The sequence below is a fragment of the Magallana gigas genome, chromosome 2, assembly GCF_963853765.1.
Source record: "Magallana gigas chromosome 2, xbMagGiga1.1, whole genome shotgun sequence".
Classification (NCBI taxonomy): domain Eukaryota; kingdom Metazoa; phylum Mollusca; class Bivalvia; order Ostreida; family Ostreidae; genus Magallana; species Magallana gigas.
In genome coordinates, this window is record NC_088854.1 from 51,645,462 (window position 1) to 51,667,339 (window position 21,878).

General features: G+C 34.1%; 3 protein-coding genes across 7 annotated transcripts in view; 2 read left to right on the forward strand and 1 right to left on the reverse strand.

Annotated features, from left to right (window-relative positions):
• Positions 1–4,206: 4,206 nt before the first annotated feature.
• LOC105328423 (complement C1q tumor necrosis factor-related protein 3) lies at positions 4,207–5,505 on the forward strand. Its single transcript, XM_011429291.4, has 3 exons — positions 4,207–4,485; positions 4,651–4,740; positions 5,059–5,505. The coding sequence occupies exons 1-3, from the start codon at positions 4,299–4,301 to the stop codon at positions 5,466–5,468; spliced, it is 687 nt and encodes a 228-aa protein (XP_011427593.3). The 5' UTR covers positions 4,207–4,298; the 3' UTR covers positions 5,469–5,505.
• A 3,808-nt stretch (positions 5,506–9,313) lies between these two features.
• Positions 9,314–21,464, forward strand: LOC105318327 (mucin-22). Of its 5 annotated transcripts, none has more exons than XM_020063305.3 (6): positions 9,329–9,450; positions 14,218–14,289; positions 15,274–15,445; positions 16,587–16,702; positions 16,901–17,020; positions 20,204–21,459. In XM_020063305.3, exons 2-6 carry the CDS (start codon positions 14,229–14,231, stop codon positions 21,337–21,339), a joined length of 1,605 nt encoding a protein of 534 aa, XP_019918864.3. In that variant the 5' UTR covers positions 9,329–9,450; positions 14,218–14,228; the 3' UTR covers positions 21,340–21,459. The 5 variants fall into 5 exon arrangements, with proteins under 5 accessions (XP_065933211.1, XP_019918864.3, XP_065933212.1 ...); XM_066077140.1 differs by lacking the exon at positions 20,204–21,459 and adding an exon at positions 18,196–19,687; XM_020063304.3 differs by lacking the exon at positions 9,329–9,450 and adding an exon at positions 12,427–12,621 and having other exon boundaries at positions 20,204–21,461.
• The window catches only part of LOC105318323 (protein phosphatase methylesterase 1), a 36,732-nt gene continuing 33,782 nt past the window's right edge, over positions 18,929–21,878 (reverse strand). The window contains exon 17 of the mRNA XM_066077141.1: positions 18,929–18,941. The gene's annotated coding sequence lies outside the window, so the exon portion shown is untranslated. The remainder of the gene's footprint in view (positions 18,942–21,878) is intronic.

A 21,878-nucleotide genomic window follows, 5' to 3' on the forward strand; every position in this document is an offset into this window, starting at 1 on the left:
CATCTGGATTTTTTGGATTTTACAATCTTGCGCTTGCGCAAAACATTCACGCTAACGGGATCTTTAGTTTATGTTTCCACATTATCACATTTGCATGATTAACTCAGAAATGATAATACAAATACGGGTAAATTTTCATTGGACTTTTGCTATATATTCTGTTCATGTATATTAATGATTTCTTATAAGAGAAAGTATAAGATAACAAATATACATTTAAAGTACTCTTGTCTTCGTGATGACAAAAAATATTTGATTACATGTACATGCAAAAAAAGTTATATGATATTTGTTAGGAAAGTGAAGATAGAATATGTTTTATCGTAAAAATGAATAATGTCCTACGGACCCAGTTTTACAAAGAAAATATGTGTACATTGGTGAAAAGGTGTTGAATTTTTCCATTCTATGGATTAAAAGTTTTAGTTGAAAGGTACATTGTATTTGCAGTCTCAAAAAGGTTTGTTGTGATGAATTTGACTGTTATTTTCAAGGCAACTTCAGTAACTTTCTCCAAAATCGTTCCGGAGCGATTCAGCAATTTTCTGCTACATTACGGATATAAGGAAGGCATTCTAACTGTGGTAAGGGCCTTTCCCGAGACTCAGTTAGATTATTCAAACTAAGGAAAATGTAGTGAAATAAATAGCATTATTGTAGGCTTATAGCTTTGTTATGTAAATGTCAATAATAAGGTGTGTCGATGTACCTTTTTCGTAAATGTCCAATATGCAATGTCAACCCGTGCACGCACGGGTCAAAGTCTAGTTTATATAAAAAAAGAATTAAATTGTCTTTGATCACGTATTGCTGTTTAGGATTCGCTCTTAAGACGGTAAGCTTTTTTTAAAAAGCTAAACTTGTAGTAAATGCACCTTCATGTCATGCTGAGTAACTAAACAAAGACATTTGATTGGAGAAAAATAAAAGAACTTGTACCCAAAACCATTGTACAATAATGCAATACAGTATGTTCAAATTCTATAATAACAGTTACAGTAAATGTGTCAGATCAGGGTTTCACCTCATATTATATATTTACACATAAAGAACATTTAATAACAAAAAAAAGAAATAAGTTCAACTGTCTTTTGAGTTACCGGCACCAAATGTATTTACAAGCACTCATACATTTACACTCATTAAGTATTTTCTTCTCCCATTTCTTAAGCAAACCGACTTTGATTTATAGGACTATTGAAAATGACAGGGCTGAAATCTACTCGACCCAGTTCTAACCAGTTTATCGATCGGTCGGAACCCTTATATAGCAACCTGAGAAAAATTACAGACTGCACGAATTAATCATGTCAAATTCAAATTACCATATAAGAAGAGTTGGCTATTTCATCTATATTACGTACTAATGTACATTAATAATAAATTAGCAAATTTTACTTACTCTTCATAATCAATTTTTTAAAAGAAAGATGTACTAGTAAATATAACCAATTGTACCATAGCTGTCGCTATATACACCACGTTTTCTTTGTTTAAAAACGTGGTGTATATATGGCAAACCCACAGTTCTCTATAGCGGGTATATACACCTATAAGAGAGCTTGAAGCTCCGCCCTCTTATATAGTTTAGGGAAAAAACCACATGCATGAATAATTACTCTTTATTAGTGTACAGACAGAAATAAGAATAACTGAGAATTAATAAAGATTGAATCAATAATTGAATACCCTCTCTCTCTCTCTCAACCGTTTTTACGGCACAAGAACAAAACTCAAAATTAATGATATTCCCCCCTCTATCTCCCCCTCTTTCTCTCTCCCTTTCTCTAAGTATAACAAATCGTTCACAATGTAATTATTATGAGCACATATTTACTTGAATAACCCTCATCTTAAAATCCACCGAAATTAAATGTGCAATTGGTGAAGATAGGTCCAGAGACTGAGTTGTCAACATCCATGGAGCGTGCTGAATCAAGGGAAGCTGTAGTAATCGTAGAGGTAGGCTCATCACTTTTCCTGAAGCGCTTAGGTTCTAACACGGTGGATAGTTCCTTCATCATGTCGTCTGACGCTCTTTTGTATTGGCGAACAGGTTCCATGGAACGGTGAACCGTGCGGGTCATAATCTCCTGCTCCTCTACCCCCGCCTGATACAAAGCCGTCGCACAGGTTCGCTTCCCGGAGTGATTGGTAAAGTTACCACTCAACCCGCCCTCTTCACACATGGATTTCATCATGGTTGACAATTTATTTACACCAATACATTGTTTGCTGAATTTTCTACCCTCTAACGCTATTCTGTAGAACGGTCCAGCCGAATCCCCGTCGTCGGATACACTGAGAACAAGGCAAATGTACTCTTTATAAATATTGTACAACTCAATGTCCGAGAATATGTGTTTGATGACTTTTGGCGAAACGTTGCGCTGGTTAAGGCCACCTGCAATTCACAAAAACTTTAATTGAAATTATCAATGAATACTAGCATTCTGATGCAATTTCCTAATTAATTCTCTTTATTTTAATATTGGAAATGATTTTTATTTACTCAGCAAATGATCGCTACTTTATTGTTTAACTTTTGCAAATAATAAAAATTTTACCTTTACATGTTTTATTGGTCCGCCCTTTAAAAATTATCAACGGGCGATCATTATCATTCTCATCATGCAGTTCAAATTGATTTATCGCCAGATTTCGGTGTTCGTCAATTCCTCGTAGGCCGAACAACTTACAGTTGTAGAAGAAGACCAAATAAAACATCGACTTGGAAGTGGAATTTCCTAAAATGTTCTTCTCCCAAAGGCATTTTTCGTCGTTTTCTGACAACGGCTCGGTTTGTCTTTTGACGATTCCAATGCCTTGAGACGTCAGTTCAGACATTTTGGCGCTCAAAGCCTGACGAAAACCTTGGAAACAAATATTTTTTTCATCCAAAAAGTTCAATGGATTTCCCATTTTCACGCAGATGCATTAACAGACCCACGCACAGCTGATAAAGGGATCTGGGTGGATATGGGTTTCCATCCTTTCGTCTGACTTCCAAGACAAATCTCGTCATTAAGTTATTCATCTCAGTTTCGTTCGTTATCTTTTCCAAGTCAGGAATAAAGGCCCCAGTAATTTCCATTCGATATTTTCTCCATTCTAGAAAAGTACTCAGACTCCAATTAGTGTTTTTACGCGTGTTCTTGCTTTCAAACGATTTTTTAATAGAATATATCTCCTCCTCTTCAACCAATGGCCCAAACCGATTTTTGTCTTCTTCATTGGTATCAAACAAATCATCCAGCCCTTCAAACATCTCAAAATCTGCAAATTCAGCTTCCTCCACTTTGTAAACTTCTACTGTTTGTGTAAGTGACATTTCATTTAAGGATTCCCAAGCTTCGGCAATATCCAAAGCCTGAGACAACGCAAAATCCAGTCCGTCTTCCTCCATGTTTTACCCGGAATAACCACCCGAACACGTGTCTTTTTGTGCGATACCTTATGCCAGTTCAATCGTGCGTGACAAATCGATTGGCAATAGTAAACATTGGCTTCTGTGTCTTATTTGTTATTTAGGTCAGAAAAATAATAGTAACTAATGTGAATGTCTTGAGAAAATTAAAAAAGAAATTGATTGTATCTATAATTAATACGTTAAATAATAGAATTGCACATATTCTCTCTCTCTCACACACTCTCTCTCTTCTCTCTCTCTCTCTCTCTCTCTCATCCGCTATATTTAGTAACAACATTTTGGTGTAGCTATGGTACAAGCAAGTTACCGATATGTTTTTCTATTGGTTTGCTTCAGATACCCGATGACATTTTGAAACGCCCACTCGGGGCGTTGCCCCTCGTGGGCGTTTCAAAATTGTCATCGGGTATCTAAAGCAAACCAATAGAAAAGTATACGGTAACTATTACTTAAATGCTTTCTTTGATGATTCATGTGGGCTATGAAGGAAGCGGTTATTGCAGAAAAAATTAACCAAACCCGCTTATGTTATGTATTCATTTTGCAAAGACATTCAACAAATTCGTATGATACAGTATAACGCAAAACGTATAAGAATATAAGAATATTCCAATGGAATTTAATTTTGGAGGGATTTTTATTCAAAATTAGCTCATTCTTAAGTGAACAGACGAACGGCAAGGCCAGCTGCTTTTTTCATTTTTGGTAATTGACATTGATTCGTTACCCATTTCATCGTTTATTCTCTCATATAGTACGTTTAGTTATTGGGAGCTATGATACTTCGAGAGATAAGCAAGCGGTTGGTCTAGTTCTTGGCACCTAGGCGTTTGACCTGGTTCATTTTATGAGTGTTTAAAACAACGACATGCTATTGATAGCATTGTGTTTGACTTTGTGTCTTATTCCAGACACAACTTGTCTTTTGGATCTAAATTCCCAGCAGCCGCCCACTACACAATCAACGTCATTCCTTAACCAACTTCTTCTCCAAGAACAGCAACTCCGCATAGAACTGCAAAAACAGATCACCGGAATTCAATCCCAAATACAAGGTAAATTGTGTAAGAAATATACATGTATAACTGGTAATAAAGGATTTCAGACGGTATTGACATAATAATGATTTTATTAGAGTACTCAAAGCTTTAATAGTAAAATATGTCCAAAGAAGTTTGATTATTTAATGTACAAAAAGTATACATGAGGATTTTTTCCAGATCTGAGACAGCATGTTGTCAGTTGTGAGCAAGACAATAGAAACCTCCAATCCAAGTATGCTGAGCTTAGCACCAACCTTTCGATCAGTGGTAAGTGAACCTGTTGTGTAAATTGAATTGCATGGTTCAATCTAATTAGAATTAGAAGTTAGATTAGCTCGTTCACTTGCTGCACATAGAGCAAGTAAGCGAGCGAATCTAACATCTTATTTTAATTAGATTGTGCATATTCGTACATATACTTGTATTTTTTAAGTAAAAGATCATTTGCGACATAATAGCATATCTTTTTTTTTCATTTTGAAGAATATGTATATAATAAAGTATATTTTAGGCTTTAAATTTAACAATCTTTTTTTGTTGCAAGTAATTTGATAAAAAAAAATAAAAATTTGTTGGTATTTACAGCAAACAACGTTGTACAAGTGGCCTTCTTTGTAAGACTCCGCGACAAAATAACCAACCACCATATGTCCACCATCATGGTTTTCGACGACGTCCAGTTGAACACAGGAAACGCTTACGACCCTCACGTCGGGACGTTCACCGCTCCAGTAGAGGGGGTTTACAAATTCGACCTTGTCCTTTCCTCTAATGTGGAAAACGGTCACGGAGAGATGATGCACAATGGCGTCAAGATATTGGATGTATACGCGGATAAGGTCAACCAGTCCTTTTATGGTCGCGGAAGCGGAAGTATCATAGTGCGAATGGCAAAGGGTGATAAAGTATGGATCCAACATATTGATGTTGGAAACACTGTTATCAATGGGGGTATAGAAACTGCATTTTCCGGACATCTTTTGTTTGCAGCTTGAGGAATAAATTTTATTTGATAATAAAAATATTAGAGTATATTTTATACATTTTTTTAATTTTTTAGATAGGAAATTTTGCGTAAAATATGCGTATAGTTTGGGTGATGAGTGGTAGTAGCACAATGCTTCGTTAACTTGTAAATGATACATCATCCTTGTAAATGAAAATCCTACAAATGCATCTATACCACCCATGTCATAATATGTGGAAACGTTTTAATCACATATTTACCCCAAGAGACCAATAAAAAAGATTTTTTACTATTACTTTAATAAAAGACATTGAAATTGCCTAACATCGGTATCCTAAATATAATGTCACAATATCAAAACTTTGTTTTTCGTCTAGTAAAATGTACTTCTGATGACGTATTTTGTCTATTTTCATTCTGAAATTATTATTGGGCGTCGTGAAGATTTTTTTATATTGAAGTCACAGAGCGCTATAAATTTAGGTTTTTAAGATAAAACTTAACTAATAATCATACGAATAAGGTAACATACGCATCAAAAATGCAATGTAGTCATGAGGTAAATTTTTAAGAAAAATGAGCGATTTAAGTTGAAACAAAAGCATTTATTAAAACAAACAATTGAAATAATTATTAAATATTCACAAGCTGCGTCATTTTATGTTAACTAGTATTGAAGAAATTCGTTGACGAATCACACTATTAGAAACATATGACGCTCATTTTCATAATCAAATGCGACATCAAGTTCATTTACGGCTAGAAACTGCATATTATGACAACTTTTCTTAAAGTCAGTATAGGCAATTTTCGATGCTATATATATCCGAGGTTTAAAATGATATAGTTTCAAAATTGTTTGCTAAGGAAACCCATGACGCCAGGATAGATTCTTCAACATTTTATCTACAACCTAATGCAGGGGTAGAAGTAACGTAAAATTAAATTGCTTGGCTTATTAAAAAAAGTCATTAGTGGCAATATTTATTAAAACAGCTGGTGCTCATTAAGAACCAATGTCAAGTTATATTAAATAGTAAGCTCGAACGCGACAATGTCAAATTGCAAGATGAGCTTCTAAATATTAAGTGCAACGCAATGAAGGACAATTTGTTGTTTTATAACATTAAGGAAACCGAATCCGAAAATTGCTTAAAAGTAATCCAAAACTTCTGCAAAGACAACTTGCGTATTAGAGAACCAGAACAAATTCAGATAGAAAGCGTCTACCGTGTAGGAAAAGCAAACGAAGGGAATAGGCGCCCTATGCTCGTTAAATTCAAAAGCTTCCATGACAGAGAAATAGTCCGCAAGTCAAGCCACTATCTCAAAGATACTGACTACAGTATAAGTGAGCAGCTACCGAGAGAATACCGCGAGCGTCGAAAGCTACTTCTTCCGCAATACAAGAGAGCCAAAGAAAACAACCAGAAAGCACGTTTCGTGAAAGACAAACTATATGTAAATGGCAAACAAGTAATTCCATGCGATGAAGATTCCGATGAAAGTCAATAGGGGTCGCTGGGGGGTGTTATTAAATGCCGTACCTGGAATGTAAATGGTGGATTAGAAAATAAACTTAGCAATAAGAAATTTCAGTCGTATTTACTGGAGTATGATATTTGTATTCTTCTTGAGTGCTGGATTTCTGAACATTCGAATATCTCGCTTGATGGTTATAACGCTCATGCTTATCATAGGAGAAAAAGAATAAACAACCGTACCCAAGGAGAAGGAATTGTAATTTTGATTAAAGATACACTATCCAAGAATGTTAAAATAAAAGAAATTCTATATGACACTATTGTTTGGATCCATATCAGCAAAGAAATTGTAACAAACCATATTGATCTATATATTGCAGCAGTTTATATACCACCATCCGACTCCAAATTTCATGACATTTACGACTGTGACCTATTTACGACGCTCAATGACAGCATTACAAAATATACTGAACTTGGAAACATGCTCATTACAGGCGACTTCAACGCTAGAACCGGTGCGTTACTCGATTACATTGACAGCGATGGTCTTTTCTCTGAAATAAACAACCATATCTCAGAAGTTATGAGCTACATACCCGATACCGAGCCAGGACCAAGATCAACTATGGACAGAAAAATAAATACATTTGGTAGAAAACTTATAAACATATGCAAATCATCGCATTTGCGTATCGTCAACGGTCGTCATAAGTCCGATCCAACCGGAAGTTATACATACTGTGGTCCAAATGGTCGATCCGTCGTTGATCTTGTTCTTACAAATTCACTATCTCTTATATTACACTTTAAAGTCAACGACTTGACGGAATTCTCAGACCACTCACCAGTTGATTTTTCTATCCAGTGCACATTTAGTGATAATTGTCTTGCAGTGAATGCAAATGATTTGAGTACGTCAACTGCGCATAGTATTTCTACAGTAAGATGGAAAGAACAATTTCAACTTCAAATGAGACGCGATTTTATAAGTAGTCTGGACGCCCTACATTCTTGTAATTTCATATGGAAGTGAGATCTGGGGTTTTCATAAATCACCAGAAATTGAACGTTTACATCTTTCATTTTGTAAGAATGTTCTTGGTGTTAGACGTAATGTGTGTAATTATATGATTTATAGTGAATTAGGTCGACGTCCGCTTATTTTACAAAGAAAATTGAAAATTATGAAATACTGGTGTAAATTACTAGAAACAGAAAATTGTATTTTAAAATCGTCTTATAATTACTTACGAAATAGTGCTGAGAATTGTGCAGCCTCTAGTGTCAATTGGGCAAGAGATGTCAAAAATGAATTGTTTCATGTGGGTCTAGGAGAATTCTGGATTGGACAGCAGTCACTTATTCCTTGTCAGTTTTTACATATATATGAGAATAGAATTTTTGATATTTACATGCAAGAAAGCAATGCCTTTATGGAAAATTCTTCAAAGTGTATTTTATACAGATATCTTGCAAAACACAATTATTCGAAAATCCAATCATACCTAACAAAACCAATCCATAATAATCTTAAGACACATATTTCTCGCATAAGACTGTCTTCACATTGTTTAAATATTGAAACAGGAAGATACCAAGGTAAAAACAGGCAGGCTAGATTATGTGATGTTTGTGATACTCAACAAATCGAAGACGAGTTTCATTTTATTCTTCAATGTCCAAAATATTACAATTTACGAAAAAAATATATAAGCGAGTACTATTTCAAGTCTCCAAGTACATTTAAATTACTTCAGTTGTTGGGCTCTGATCACGTATCTACCTTGGTTGGTCTTGCCAAATATATTAAATGTGCTTTGTTGGTCCGAGATAACTGACTGTCAGATTGCACGAAAATCATCTAGTGTGTTTGGGAGACATGTTCTCTTGTGTGTTGGCGTGTGTTTGAGATTTATACTGTGCCTTAGATATGTGTGACGCTTGTTCACTTTTAAATCACTGTATTTTCAATTAGTATATAATTGGTGCATTTAATTTGTTGTGGAACTGTGGAACTGTGGAACACTTGACGAGGGGTTTCACCCCCCATTTTAGACTCCAAGGAGTCTGTTTGTATTGTAATGTATTGTATGGATTGTTGTAAACTGATGGGCTGTATTGCCTAAGGTTAAATTTATGAATAAATAATATTATATATATATAAAAACAAATTACAGGAAACTTAAAAAAAAAAAAAAATAAAAAAAAAATTTCGATTATAACTTTAAAAAAAATGTCCCAAACTTGGTTTCATATATATACCCGTCTTATAAATTTTAAAAGCGAAACCTGCTGCCAAAAACAAAGTTCAGTTATATACATTAATAGGGTAACTTTGGAATGACCTAGAGTCAAACGTACATAAAATCAGGGGACAACTTTAAAGTTTAAAAGTGCTATGAAATCTCAATTTTGATGACAATCTTTTTTACAAGGGTTATCTTTCTTTCTTCGAAGATGATGAGGTCACAGTCATTTTGATGCATGACAAAGCACAAAGCGCCGGAGAAGATGATCCGCTAGGTAGGCGTATTTAAAACTTTTGAAACTTAAAATTTATTTTGAAGTAATTTGACCTTACAATCAAAAATGTTAAGTTAAAGCTTTTTGTTGTTCAGCAAAAACTCAAAACAAAAATTCTAAACAAGACCTTTCTGCACTGAAATTGAACTTAAGAGAAATCTCATTTTCTCCTCTCTTTTTTTTTTTCATTATAATGGACAATGGTATCTAATAAATTAAATAAAATTAATCATTAAGAATACTTTTCCAAGCACACCTCTTTATAAATATTTTGTCCTTTTTGCACTCATCTAATAAAACATGTTTTCAGACATTACTTGATATATTTACTTATAATTCTACTTATATATCTATACTGACGCCAGTATCATATATTAGTAATGAATAATATAAAAATTTTAATTATGATTTCTATTCACTTTTTTGCCATATTAAGCAAATATTTCATACAAGAAAAATGCAGTACAATTTTTGCCTAAAATAATCTTATTTCATGCCAAATTTTGAATTTTACACCACAGACTCATATTTTTCGCTTTATTTTCTGGGTTTTTTTCGTCAAGTCTGTTATAATTCAAGTAAAAGTTTGAGACTTTTAAATAATTTTATTGAATGTTGTATATGATATAAATATATGAGTAGAATTAATATATGATGCAAAATTAATTTTCATACTAGAGGTGACCCAAAATGTATGCTCAAAAGCAGAGGAAAGAACCGCTTTATGTCGGGCAGTTAAGTCAGCTATTTGATGTAAGGTCGGAGGATGTTACTTTTTGGTCCGATCGAATAAAAATTTTAATCAAACCCCATTTTGACGGATTTTTAAGAATAAAGAGGTGTTCCTCCTGAACTGGAATATGGTTTCATCTCTATTCTTCTTTTTCTTTGGGTTGCTTCATGTTTATGCCCATTTTCACCAAAATCCGTTACTAAGAATGGGAAATGTTAATTTTGTGTTGTTTCAATAATTTCCAAACAACTCCAGTATGCTTATTATCCCTTTTTTTAATTCAATATGTTCTAATGAATTGTATGTCGACGTTTATTCGTATTAATTTTAGCAATATACCGGTACAGTACCATTCTGTGGGTTAAAGTTTAGATAACAGTTATATCAAATATCAACAATGTATAATTTGAAAATAGTTTTGTTATATAATGCCTATCATAAACATACCTGAATGAATAAGAAGTTACATTTCTAATGACTATGTTACTAATGTGGTATTTGATCCAGCAATGACGATTATTAATTATATTCGCACCTATTTCGAATAACCAATAACATGTTTATGCGTTCTGCGGGCTCTGCGGGCGCCCTATAGTGATCAGTCTGTCCGTCCGTCTGTCACTTCGGGATCTCTTGTCCGGAGCATATCTTCTCCTCCCTTGGCCCAATGTGGCTCATACTTCACTCACAGAGTGTCTTTGGGTGAAGACTCTGCAGTGACCTTGAATCATGTTTCTAGGTCGAAGGTCAAAGTCATAGCAGAATGATATGAAAAAAGCTTGTGCGGAGCATATCTTCTCTTCCCTTGGTCCAATATGACTCATATTTCACTCACAGAGTTCAAAGGGTGTGCAATGACTTTAAGTAAAGTTCAAAGGTCAAGGATCAAAGTCATATCGGATCAATCAAAATTCTTTTTTCAGAGCATATATGTATATACTCCTCATTAACCCTATTTGGTTTATACTTCACATAAACATTGCTTTTGACTAAAGGGTATGCAGTGACCTTGAAACAAATTTCAAATGTGAAGGTCATAGCAGAATTATATGATCAATGGGTATGCAGTAATCTTGAATGATGTTTGTAGGTCAAGTGTCAAGGTCAGATCGGATCACACAAGAATCTTTTTAAAGAGCAAATATACTTTCCACCTGGCTCTTTTTGGCTTATACTGCACATAAACAGAGCTTTAAGTTAATGGTGTGCAGTGACTTTGAACTAAAGATGATTAAGATGATTTTTGATAGGTAATTAATTTTATAGGTACCGTAAATGAGGACGGCTTCGACTAACTTACGACTAAGATACATGAATCTGAGACATATCTTAGTATTAGGAGAACTTATAGACATGCAACCTGGTTAGATATGGGCCAGCGTATCCCACTGACAACGAAAAATGTTTCTTTATTAAATATTAATCCTTAGTTTAAATGCTTTCCAAACTTTGAAAAGAACCATCATTTCATTTCATGAAAAGCTGTTTAAAAAGTAATCTGTTTTATTATAAACTGTTTATTTTCTTAAATTACTAATTACCTGCCTTTTCAATGGTTATGTATAAGACCATACACAAAAGTAAACGATGCGAAATATACACCTTTAATCACGAAAATGTGATGCAGCGAAATTGTTCAACTTGTTATAATATACTGTATGAACTGTATTAAAACCTACAAGGGAACTACGATTTGTTAAAGTTGAAAATAAAATTTCGAAATCTTGTTATCAACAGAATTATCAAATGTATTATTCAATTAGGGTGTGTGAGTTTTAAAAGTGGAAGACGTGTTTTTAAATTATGATCTGCACAAATAAAATAGATAAAACAAATATATTCAGCTGGTGTGGTACAGTTCATTGCTTCTAAGAACAACTTCTATAATATATATTCTAATTTTCCCTTTCCGTCACTTGCTATCATTAATCTCGTCAATAAATCATCATATATTTCCTTAAAAAATCACCCATGAAGGGCATCGTATTTCTAACTTTTAATTTTGAGACACATTGCTCCAAAAAAATGCGTTTATATTGACAACACTAATGCACCGGGTCAGGATGCCACAAAGTAATGGTTAATTTATGTATTAATTGGCCCGTGGATTGACAAAGGCATTGCAGCGCCCTGTACGTTTTATTGAAATCTCATCCATTGAATTTCCAAAATACGTCACGGATGCATTGTATTCTATAAGATAAATACTCGCACGCTCTACCCTGCATTTTGCTCTCTTCCTAATTGATCTGCCGAACCACCAAACTCGCGTTATATCCAGGCCCGATTTTTTATGATTGAAGTGTTCGGAAACTCTACACTAAGTGAAAGCCTTATGACTTGGGTGTTCCATTGCGTCGCTACAATTTCTGTTCGCTGTGTCACTTCAGTTTTCTGTGGAACTTAAGAGGTGCGTGAAGAAACTAGGGGTTCCTACGGTATTTCTAATTACATATATGTTATAACTTTCTCACTCTAAATTTCAGTGTAATAATACAGTTTTACAAAGGCTATTAATACTCATTTCACTTTAAAAACATGTTTTAAAGGCTTGATGCTTTTATGCTCTGAAATAATAATTCATTTTGCACTAAGTGATTATCTTCTACGGATGGGGGTGGTGTTATTTTTAAATTAAGCTGTTTGAAATATTACAAAAGTTGGTCTTATTCACGTAAACATAAATACATGTAATATATAATACATTAGATTGTAATGTCCAACTTAAAAAATAAAAGGTATTTTTATGAAGTATATAACAGTCATTGTATTACATGTACTTGATTTACCGCTGCACATACATCTGTTCAAACAATCGATCTGTTCGATACATACAGGTGATACCATTTCGCGGGTAAAACATTAAAGTCCGTGCGGTCAGTGTGGTAATCTAGTAATGCAACAGGTTATGTAAGGTCGGCAAATGAAAATGGAAAAAGTGGACGAGAGTTGAAATTTTACCACGGGGGTGGCGGGGGAGGGGGGACTTAATACCAATTGACAAGAAAAAAGAGCATTGTCATTGAAATGTCAATTTTACAAGTGAGAGATGTCTAAGACGCAAGCACGGTCACAGAAGCATTACCATTATCTACAAGCGAATTATCAATAATATTTGCATCTGAAGTTTGGACATGTATCTGGCTGTCTTAAGATTAAGACAAGTCTTAAGAAAATCAGATGATATACAGTTTTGTGAAACAATAATGATAAGATCTTATGACAAATATTGGTCTAAAGACGGATCTTAGTCATGAGATAGTTTGGTTAAACGAGTCCTTTATTAGCACGTAAAACCAAACATGTGTTCAATGAAAAAATAAATAGAGATGAAATTCGATTGCGATGCTTGCACATTCTCTTATATAAATTTATCTAATTTTTGAAACTTTCATATCATGAAATTAAACTTTTTTAGCAACAAAAATAATCAAACAACCACCCCACCCACCCCCTCCCCCCAAAAAAGGGAGTAAGAATAACAAAAGAAACACAAAACCTGTACCAGTCAACGGGGTGGACATTAAATTAGATGACACCGACCGTTCCTAATTAAAATGAAAACTTGTGAAAAGTTTCTCTTAAAAATGTGGTTAAGCTCAAATACTAGTAACATATCAATTAAATATCTTTTGCACCGAAAAATGGTAAGCCCTATCCTTTTTCAAACAATAAGATTGTGTATCTCGTATGCGTTTGAAGCAAACCTAGTATAGTTGAAAGGACAGACAGGAATTTCAATTCTGTTTATTTTCATCAATATTAATTTAAAGATGCACGCCTCCCCGATGTTACTTATTTGCATGTCATTAAATAGAAAAGGGGTTTGTAACCAAATTCCATCTCTAAAAGACATTTATCACCGGGGGTTCGTCAAATGAAATTCTCGCATTTGTGGAAATTCGCTGAAATGTAACACTTCACAAAACGTAGTGCTCAATATTACTTGTTTAAATGACTTTTCCTTCATCTCAGGCCAACCAGCAAATTTTCAATCACAAGCTGAATTCTTTCATGAGTTATAATTTTTGTAGATTCAAGATAAATGGATATGAGAAGAACAGCAAGTGTTTTTATGATTTGGAATGCAATCTGTGTATACGTTGGTAAGGTTTTATCTGTTGTCACTATCTTGTGTTTTGTTGGGGTTTTTTTTTTTTGGGGGGGGGGGGGGTTGTGTTTTGGTTTTTTTGGTCGTATTTCGCTGATAAGAGAAACATTCAAAGAAAAACAGACATATAACCTGTTGATATTTTAAACTCTATGAATTAAATAATATTTTTTAAATATTTTTCTTTATCATATGTTTTTTTAGAAAAATCATTTGTACACACGTTTCTTATGCTTTTTGACAGATAAAATTTTATGTAATATAAAAAAAAAATTTTTGCGCATTAAGCACTGAAAACAAAACGTTTAACTTTTGCGAATGTATGAAATATAAAAAATAAACTTTACAATTCAATCCTGATATTATACATTTAATTTTTTACTCTTAGAAAAAGTACAACTTCAACAAAGATAATTTTTGCAAAATTCCATGTTTTAAAATTTCTAGTAATAGTATCATTACTACAGTTCGAATTATCTCATTACACAGAGCTGAATAAATTTTTTTATAAGTTTACGAGAAAAATTTGGTCACAATGATATTTTTAGATATTTTACGAGATATAATCCTAGGACACTATGTTGAAAAGTAGGTCACTGACTTATTTTGATTTGTGTATAAAAAAAATCTGGATTTATTCTGTCAGTTTAACCTACAATGAACCATTTTCCTTTAATCATCCAGTTAAGAATCTGATAGCGAATAAATTATCATAAATGTAAGAGGTCATATGTATTCTTTAGAAGAAACATAAATTTATCAGAGTCTCTAAAGTATATAAATAATAGCAACAGAGTGTCCAAACATTTATGCCAGCTAAAAGGAATTATGTTAAACAAGCGCCACATGTGTCTATGAGGACACTGACACCACGAAAAAATGATAATGTTTTTCGCTTTTCAGTGGTACATGTATAAATTAAAATTTCTTTTATCTATAATTCTGAAATCTTTATAACTCAGCTATCGTTTAATTTCAGACAGCTGTACATTTCCTTCCGTTTTGGAAGGTAAAACGTGGGAGGATTCTGATAAAGGCCAACCGGTCACATTCTCTGGAAGCGATATGTTAGGTTGGAACGTTTCTGCATTCTCAACTGTAATGAACCAGTGGGAGTGCTTGTTCAACCAGAACGACATCATTGTTTCTAAGTAAGCCTGTTATGCTATATTTACATCTAACGAGTATGATTCCCTCTATTTCTTACGGAAACTTATAGTTAACTTTATAGCTCTATAGTATAGAAACAGCCAGACTGAAATCAACACACCCCGTTTATCTACATTGGCTGAAACGGACAGGACTGAAATCGACACGCCCTGTTTATCGATTGGTCGCAACCTAGAGCGACATAAGAAAAGTCGAGGACTGCACAAAATAATCTTGATGATGTCAGACTCTAATTTTCACAAGAGACCATTTGGCTGTTTCTATTAGCTAACATACTGATGTACATTAACAGTAATTTTGTGAAATTTACTTTTTATAATCAATTTATTAATTACTTAAATGGAAGATATAAATATAAACAATAAAATGCTTTTCTTCGATGATTTATGCGGTTTTTAAAGGTAGCGATCATTGCAGAAAAAATTTACATAACCTGCTAACGCGGGTTATGTATTTTTTCTGTAATGTCGCCACCTTCATGTTCCGCATGAATCATCAAAGGAGGCATTTTATTGTTTATATAAAAAAAATGCTACGAGAAACTATCCATGACCAAATATGTAAATGTTCTGTGAGATTTTTAATTATTTTATGACCGACCGATCATAATCAGGCGGATTTAGAGGGAGGCGGGGAGCAAGGCCCTCTTTTTGTGATCAAATTAGAAAAAAATTAAGGGAACTACTGAAAAAAAAATATCAAATTAGTTTTTTGTGGTTTTTTGTGTTATCTATCGATGCTACATGTATTATATATCAAGTATAGCTAGAATAGAATGTTGAAGAAAAAAACCCAAAACCTAAGAGCTACCGGGGGCTTTTCCCCATGGTCCCCCACAAAGGCTATGCCCTTGATCCACTGGGGTCAATGCAGCCCCAGACCCCCAGCCTTTTTGGGCCCTTTTTCAACTAACATTCAATTCGCCACTGTAATTAATCGTCCTTTTAGCATTCTCGATTACTGTGATAGAATTACCAACTTGTCAAAAATGAGAAGAGGCACCAAACAAATATAGGCGCTCCCCAGCTAATTTTGTAAATGACGAACAATATCTATTTTTAAATGCCTACCCTGGGGAGCGCCTATGCAAAGAAACAGTACACAATGTCATTCTCCTTCCAGATCAAGTTTTGTTTTTGGACTTCCCTTTGCACCCCCGGTGACTTACTATGTATATATCTGCATGTGGATCGTCTCTCTGGATTCGGACAAATTCATCTACTACCTTTTGGCAGATTGTAAGAGTCACAAATATAATGTACATTATGTATGGTCAAACTAATTAATTATCATCAAGATGATCAGCAATAAAAATACTTCATTATTTAAAATAATATTATGATAAGAATTTAAAGAAATTTAAATGTTATATTTATTAAGAGAAGTTTTCTAGATAATGCTAGAAACTAACTGTAAATTTTTGAAAATCTTTCAAGTTATATCGGACCTCAATACGAGAGCTTATAGAAATACCGAGGATAACCTGGGACCGTGCGATGTGTGTAAGCTCTCCCTCTCCCTGGTCCCCGCGGATGCAAAAGTCATGACGTCCACCGGTTGGTATTTCTTCATATTAACACAAACCGCGCACCATGTAATTGAGGGTGTTTTTCTGCGGGTGAATTTTTTACCCTTTTGTTGCAAAATTGTTTATTTGTTGTAAATATTTGTTTATGATTTCTTAAATGTATGGGGCATGGTCACGATTTTAGTCAAAAATTGTTTTTCCGATTTTAATGTTTACAATGCTTTAGTGAGGCAACCAAATTTTGAGTGTCATTGTTGAGGTAAAAAGGAGTTACATAGTTTACAATTCTTTGCCATGTTAATAAAGCTTTTGTTTACATTTTCAATGTTCAAGTGAAAATTTCAATTCTAGACCTAAAATGAATGTGTTAAACTGTTTATATATGCTTAAAATGAATAAGAAGATAGAAAAATCAGCTTGAAAAAATGTTTCTTTTGGTATACATTGTATTGAACCTATGTAAACAAAAACAGGGCACGAGCCTTGTTTACATGACACAGATTTGTGGGCTCTGTCTCTTGCTTAAAACTTAAAGACTGACTCTCAAATTTCATTTGATCATTAGAAATACATTTCTAAAGCATTGTAAATAATAAAAACAAAAAATAGAATTTGACCAAAATCGTGACCATGCCCCTTTAATTGACAACTATAAAAACTTTTTTTTTGCGTTGGATTTGGAATTTTTTGTGGGCGATAGGAAACCGCAAAATGAAACAAAAAAAATAGCACCCGCAATAAAATCCATTTTTAATACACTGACAATAACTTACACCACAAATACAATTAACACGGTATTCAAGTCTTGGATGCAAAATAATCGTGAATAAAAACTATACTATCCGAGAATAAATTCACATACATGTAATGTTTTCAAACCTGTATTGATATTTACTCTTTTGAAAAATTCTTTAAAAATACAATTAAAAAATTAAACTACTTTATATATATATTAATTTCTAAAATTAATCATACGATATATCGTATAGTATATATGCATTTAACGCATTTTTATAAGCAAAGTGTGAAGTCTATGAAACATCTTGTGATGTTTTATACAAATATATCCAGTGTGATTGTTACTGAAGAACAATATGCACTTAACAACAAAGTAAAAAATTAACTACTATCTATCTAATCACTAAACACATGTAATTATTTACTAATTTGTAGTGTTTATTAACTGCCGATTGATTTACACAGGAAGTCCATCTGAAATAACTATTCCGCCACAATCCGGGCCTTGCAGTGGGTGCTCCTGCATTCCGTCTTCGACTAGTTCGAGCACAACTAGCACAGAGTCCGGACAGCAAAGTTCGAGCACAACTAGCACAGAGTCCGGACAGCAAAGTTCGAGCACAACTAGCACAGAGTCCGGACAGCAAAGTTCGAGCACAACTAGCACAGAGTCCGGACAGCAAAGTTCGAGCACAGTTAGCACAGACTCCGAACAGCAAAGTTCGAGCACAACTAGCACAGAGTCCGGACAGCAAAGTTCGAGCACAGCTAGCACAGACTCCGGACAGCAAAGTTCGAGCACAGTTAGCACAGACTCCGGACAGCAAAGTTCGAGCACAGTTAGCACAGAGTCTGGACAGCAAAGTTCGAGCACAGTTAGCACAGACTCCGGACAGCAAAGTTCGAGCACAGTTAGCACAGAGTCTGGACAGCAAAGTTCCAGCACAAGTAGCACAGACTCTGGGCAACAAAATTCAAGCACAGTAAGCACAGGTTCGAATCAAGCTAAAGAGCCTGCAGACGGTTTCAACACAGTTTTTGTAGCTCCCATAGTGATAGGAATATCAGTCTTGATTGCTGCTGTTGTGTCGGTTATTCTTTTCAAATCTAAAAAGAGGAATCCAAAAACTGGTGTGAAGAAGATAAACGTGTGTACAGCATAACATTTATGTTGACTTGTCGCATCCGAAACATACACAAGCTGTTTTGTAGCTTTTGATGATGTTTAAGTGTTGGTGAAAAAGACTACAAGTATTTAAGTATAATTGATTTGATAAAGCATGTTTGTTGAATTGAATTTTTAAAACTAGTCGTTAAAGCTCCCGAATGTCTCAACATTAACTAAATACAATGTCCCAGGTGATAATCCCAGTGCAGTTATGGCTTTTGTATCTGTATCAATTGGCGTTTTATAAAGCATCGGTTAAAAATAACAAAATATATCTTTTTGGCCAGCAAATATATGACCATTTTTGTTCAATTTACATGTAAATATGTCTAACCTTACAGATAAGATATACACTTACCTTAAAAAAAAATGTTTTTCCCCCGAAAAAACGACAAACAATAGGGAAGAAATAAAATTCCTAAAGGATATAAACACTAATCCTATAAAAAAATTAATTTGACCTACTATTTGACGGAATTATTTTCTGTAATATAATTTGGACCAGTAGCTTTCTTATGGATATAAATTTTCCGACCAAACTTTGAAACTTGATTCAAATCTGCATTTCCAAAGTGATTCATTTAATTCTAAAAAAAAAAAAAAAAAAAAAAGTTTAAATGTCTTACATGAAAATCATTGCTACCACAGATTTTTTTCCCTTCAAAGTGAATATTTTAATGAGTACATTTAAATATATATTATCTGACGGCTCGGACAGAACTGTTGACGTTTACTCTAAGACAAACGGCCAACTATGTGACGTATTAGAACTTTTTTAAACTTCATCTTTGACGTATGCAAAAATGCTATCTTTGCACTGACATATTAATCCAACTCGATGTTTAAAGCTTTCAATCTTTAAATGTATGTGTATGTACAATTGTACATTGTATATGGTAATGGCTATCAATAAAACTGTTAACATAATGTTTCTGTCCTTTCTATGCAGTATATGTCAATTAACCCCATGTCTTCAGTTATGCTTTAATTAATTCTACACCAGTATGATGTTATTCTAAAATTGCAGTTGGTGTTTGTATTATTTTGCTCATTTGTTTATCACATCACAAAGCTGCATTCAGGATTAGAGTCCTCAGTTTTGGAGTCCTCCACGTATACTGCTCAGTAACAGAATTATTAATGCACCGGGCAAGCTGATTTCATGATTAATTGTTGCATTTTACCTTTAGACGTTAACCTCAAGATGTGTCTATTGTTATCATTATTTTCTTTAACTTCATGGTGCATTATCTTAAGTATTTTAAGACTTCGCTTTCGAATTTGAACTTTATGGTTTTTTGGCAGGAAATTTCCCACAAACTAGCCAGTCCTACTCTCCGGTAACTTGTGATTCTGTGCTGCAAACGACGTCACTTTCGAGCACAACTACCACATCCAAAACCAGCGAGAAAGCCTCCGGTTCAGAATCAACTTCTACAGTTCCTGTAAAAAGGAGTACGACAGTCAAATCAACAGACTCGAGCACAACCTCAACAAGCAGAGAAACACAAGTTTCAAGCACAGAGACAACATTTGGGCCTACAACAACAAAAGCAACAACAATTGAGTTCACAATAGGGTCTACAACAACAGAGTCGACGATAGGTCCTACAACAACAGAGACAACATTTGGGTCTACAACAAAAGAGTCTACAATAGGTTCTACAACAAGAGAGACAACAATAGGTTCTACAACAACAGAGACAACAATTGGGTCTACAACAAAAGAGTCTACAATAGGTTCTACAACAAGAGAGACAACAATAGGTTCTACAACAACAGAGACAACAATTGGATCTACAACAACAGAGTCTACATCTACAGTAGGTTCTACAACAACAGAGACAATAATTGGGTCTACAACAAAAGAGTCTACAATAGGTCCTACAACAACAGAGTCTACATCTACAATAGGTTCTACAACAACAGAGACAACAATTGGATCTACAACAACAGAGTCTACATCTACAATAGGTTCTACAACAACAGAGACAATAATTGGGTCTACAACAACAAAAGCAACAACAATTGGGTCTACAGCAACAGAGTCTACGATAGGTTCTACAACAACTGGGTCTACAACAAGAGAGGCAACAGTTTGGTCCACAATAACAATGACAACAACATTTAGTTCAACAACAACAATGTTGCATACAGAGTCAACAACTGAGTATGCGACAACAAAGTTGAGCACACCAAAATCCACGACACCAAGGTTTAACATAGTGCCATCAACAACTGGGCATACGATAGATTCAGAGAAAATGATACTGCCTATGATGTCCAATGAAGCTTTTATTACCATGGTGATTTGTGGAGGTCTGGTTGTTTTGGTCGTTGTATTCATCACAGTCATCGGGATGTATTCATCTCTCAAATCTAAACAGAAACCAAAGAACATCAGATACCGTCATAACTATCATAAATATTTTACTCCCTGATTTCTAAAAAAAAGTATGTTAGTCGTTAGGAATATTAACTGAATATTAGTTTGTATACGTATGAATGTGTTTTAAAGATAAATCAAAAAGTGTATAATTCAAAGTCAGAATATTTCAATAAATGTAAGCAAGTAATCGCATTGGTAATATTTATTGTTATACTTTCATGTTAAATACTGAAATCTGATTGGTTAAGACGCAGTTAATAATATTTACTATTACCCTCAGCGTTAGCAACGCACTTGGCAACGGGTAATATTAAAAAATATTACATGCGCGAAAATTATGCGCGTACGGTTCGCTGTAGAATTCACGTTATTCCTATATAAAAGCAGTAAAATTTTCTTAAAATTTTTAAAAAAGACATTCAGTATAACAAAATAAATAGTGCCTGTTTGGGAGGATAACAGTTGAAATTGACACCCCTCGAAAACCATTGTCAACCTCCGCTTCGCGTCGGTTGACAATGGTTTTCTCGGGGTGTCAATTTCAACTGTTACCCTCCCAAACAGGCACTATTTATATAATGTTAGCTATCC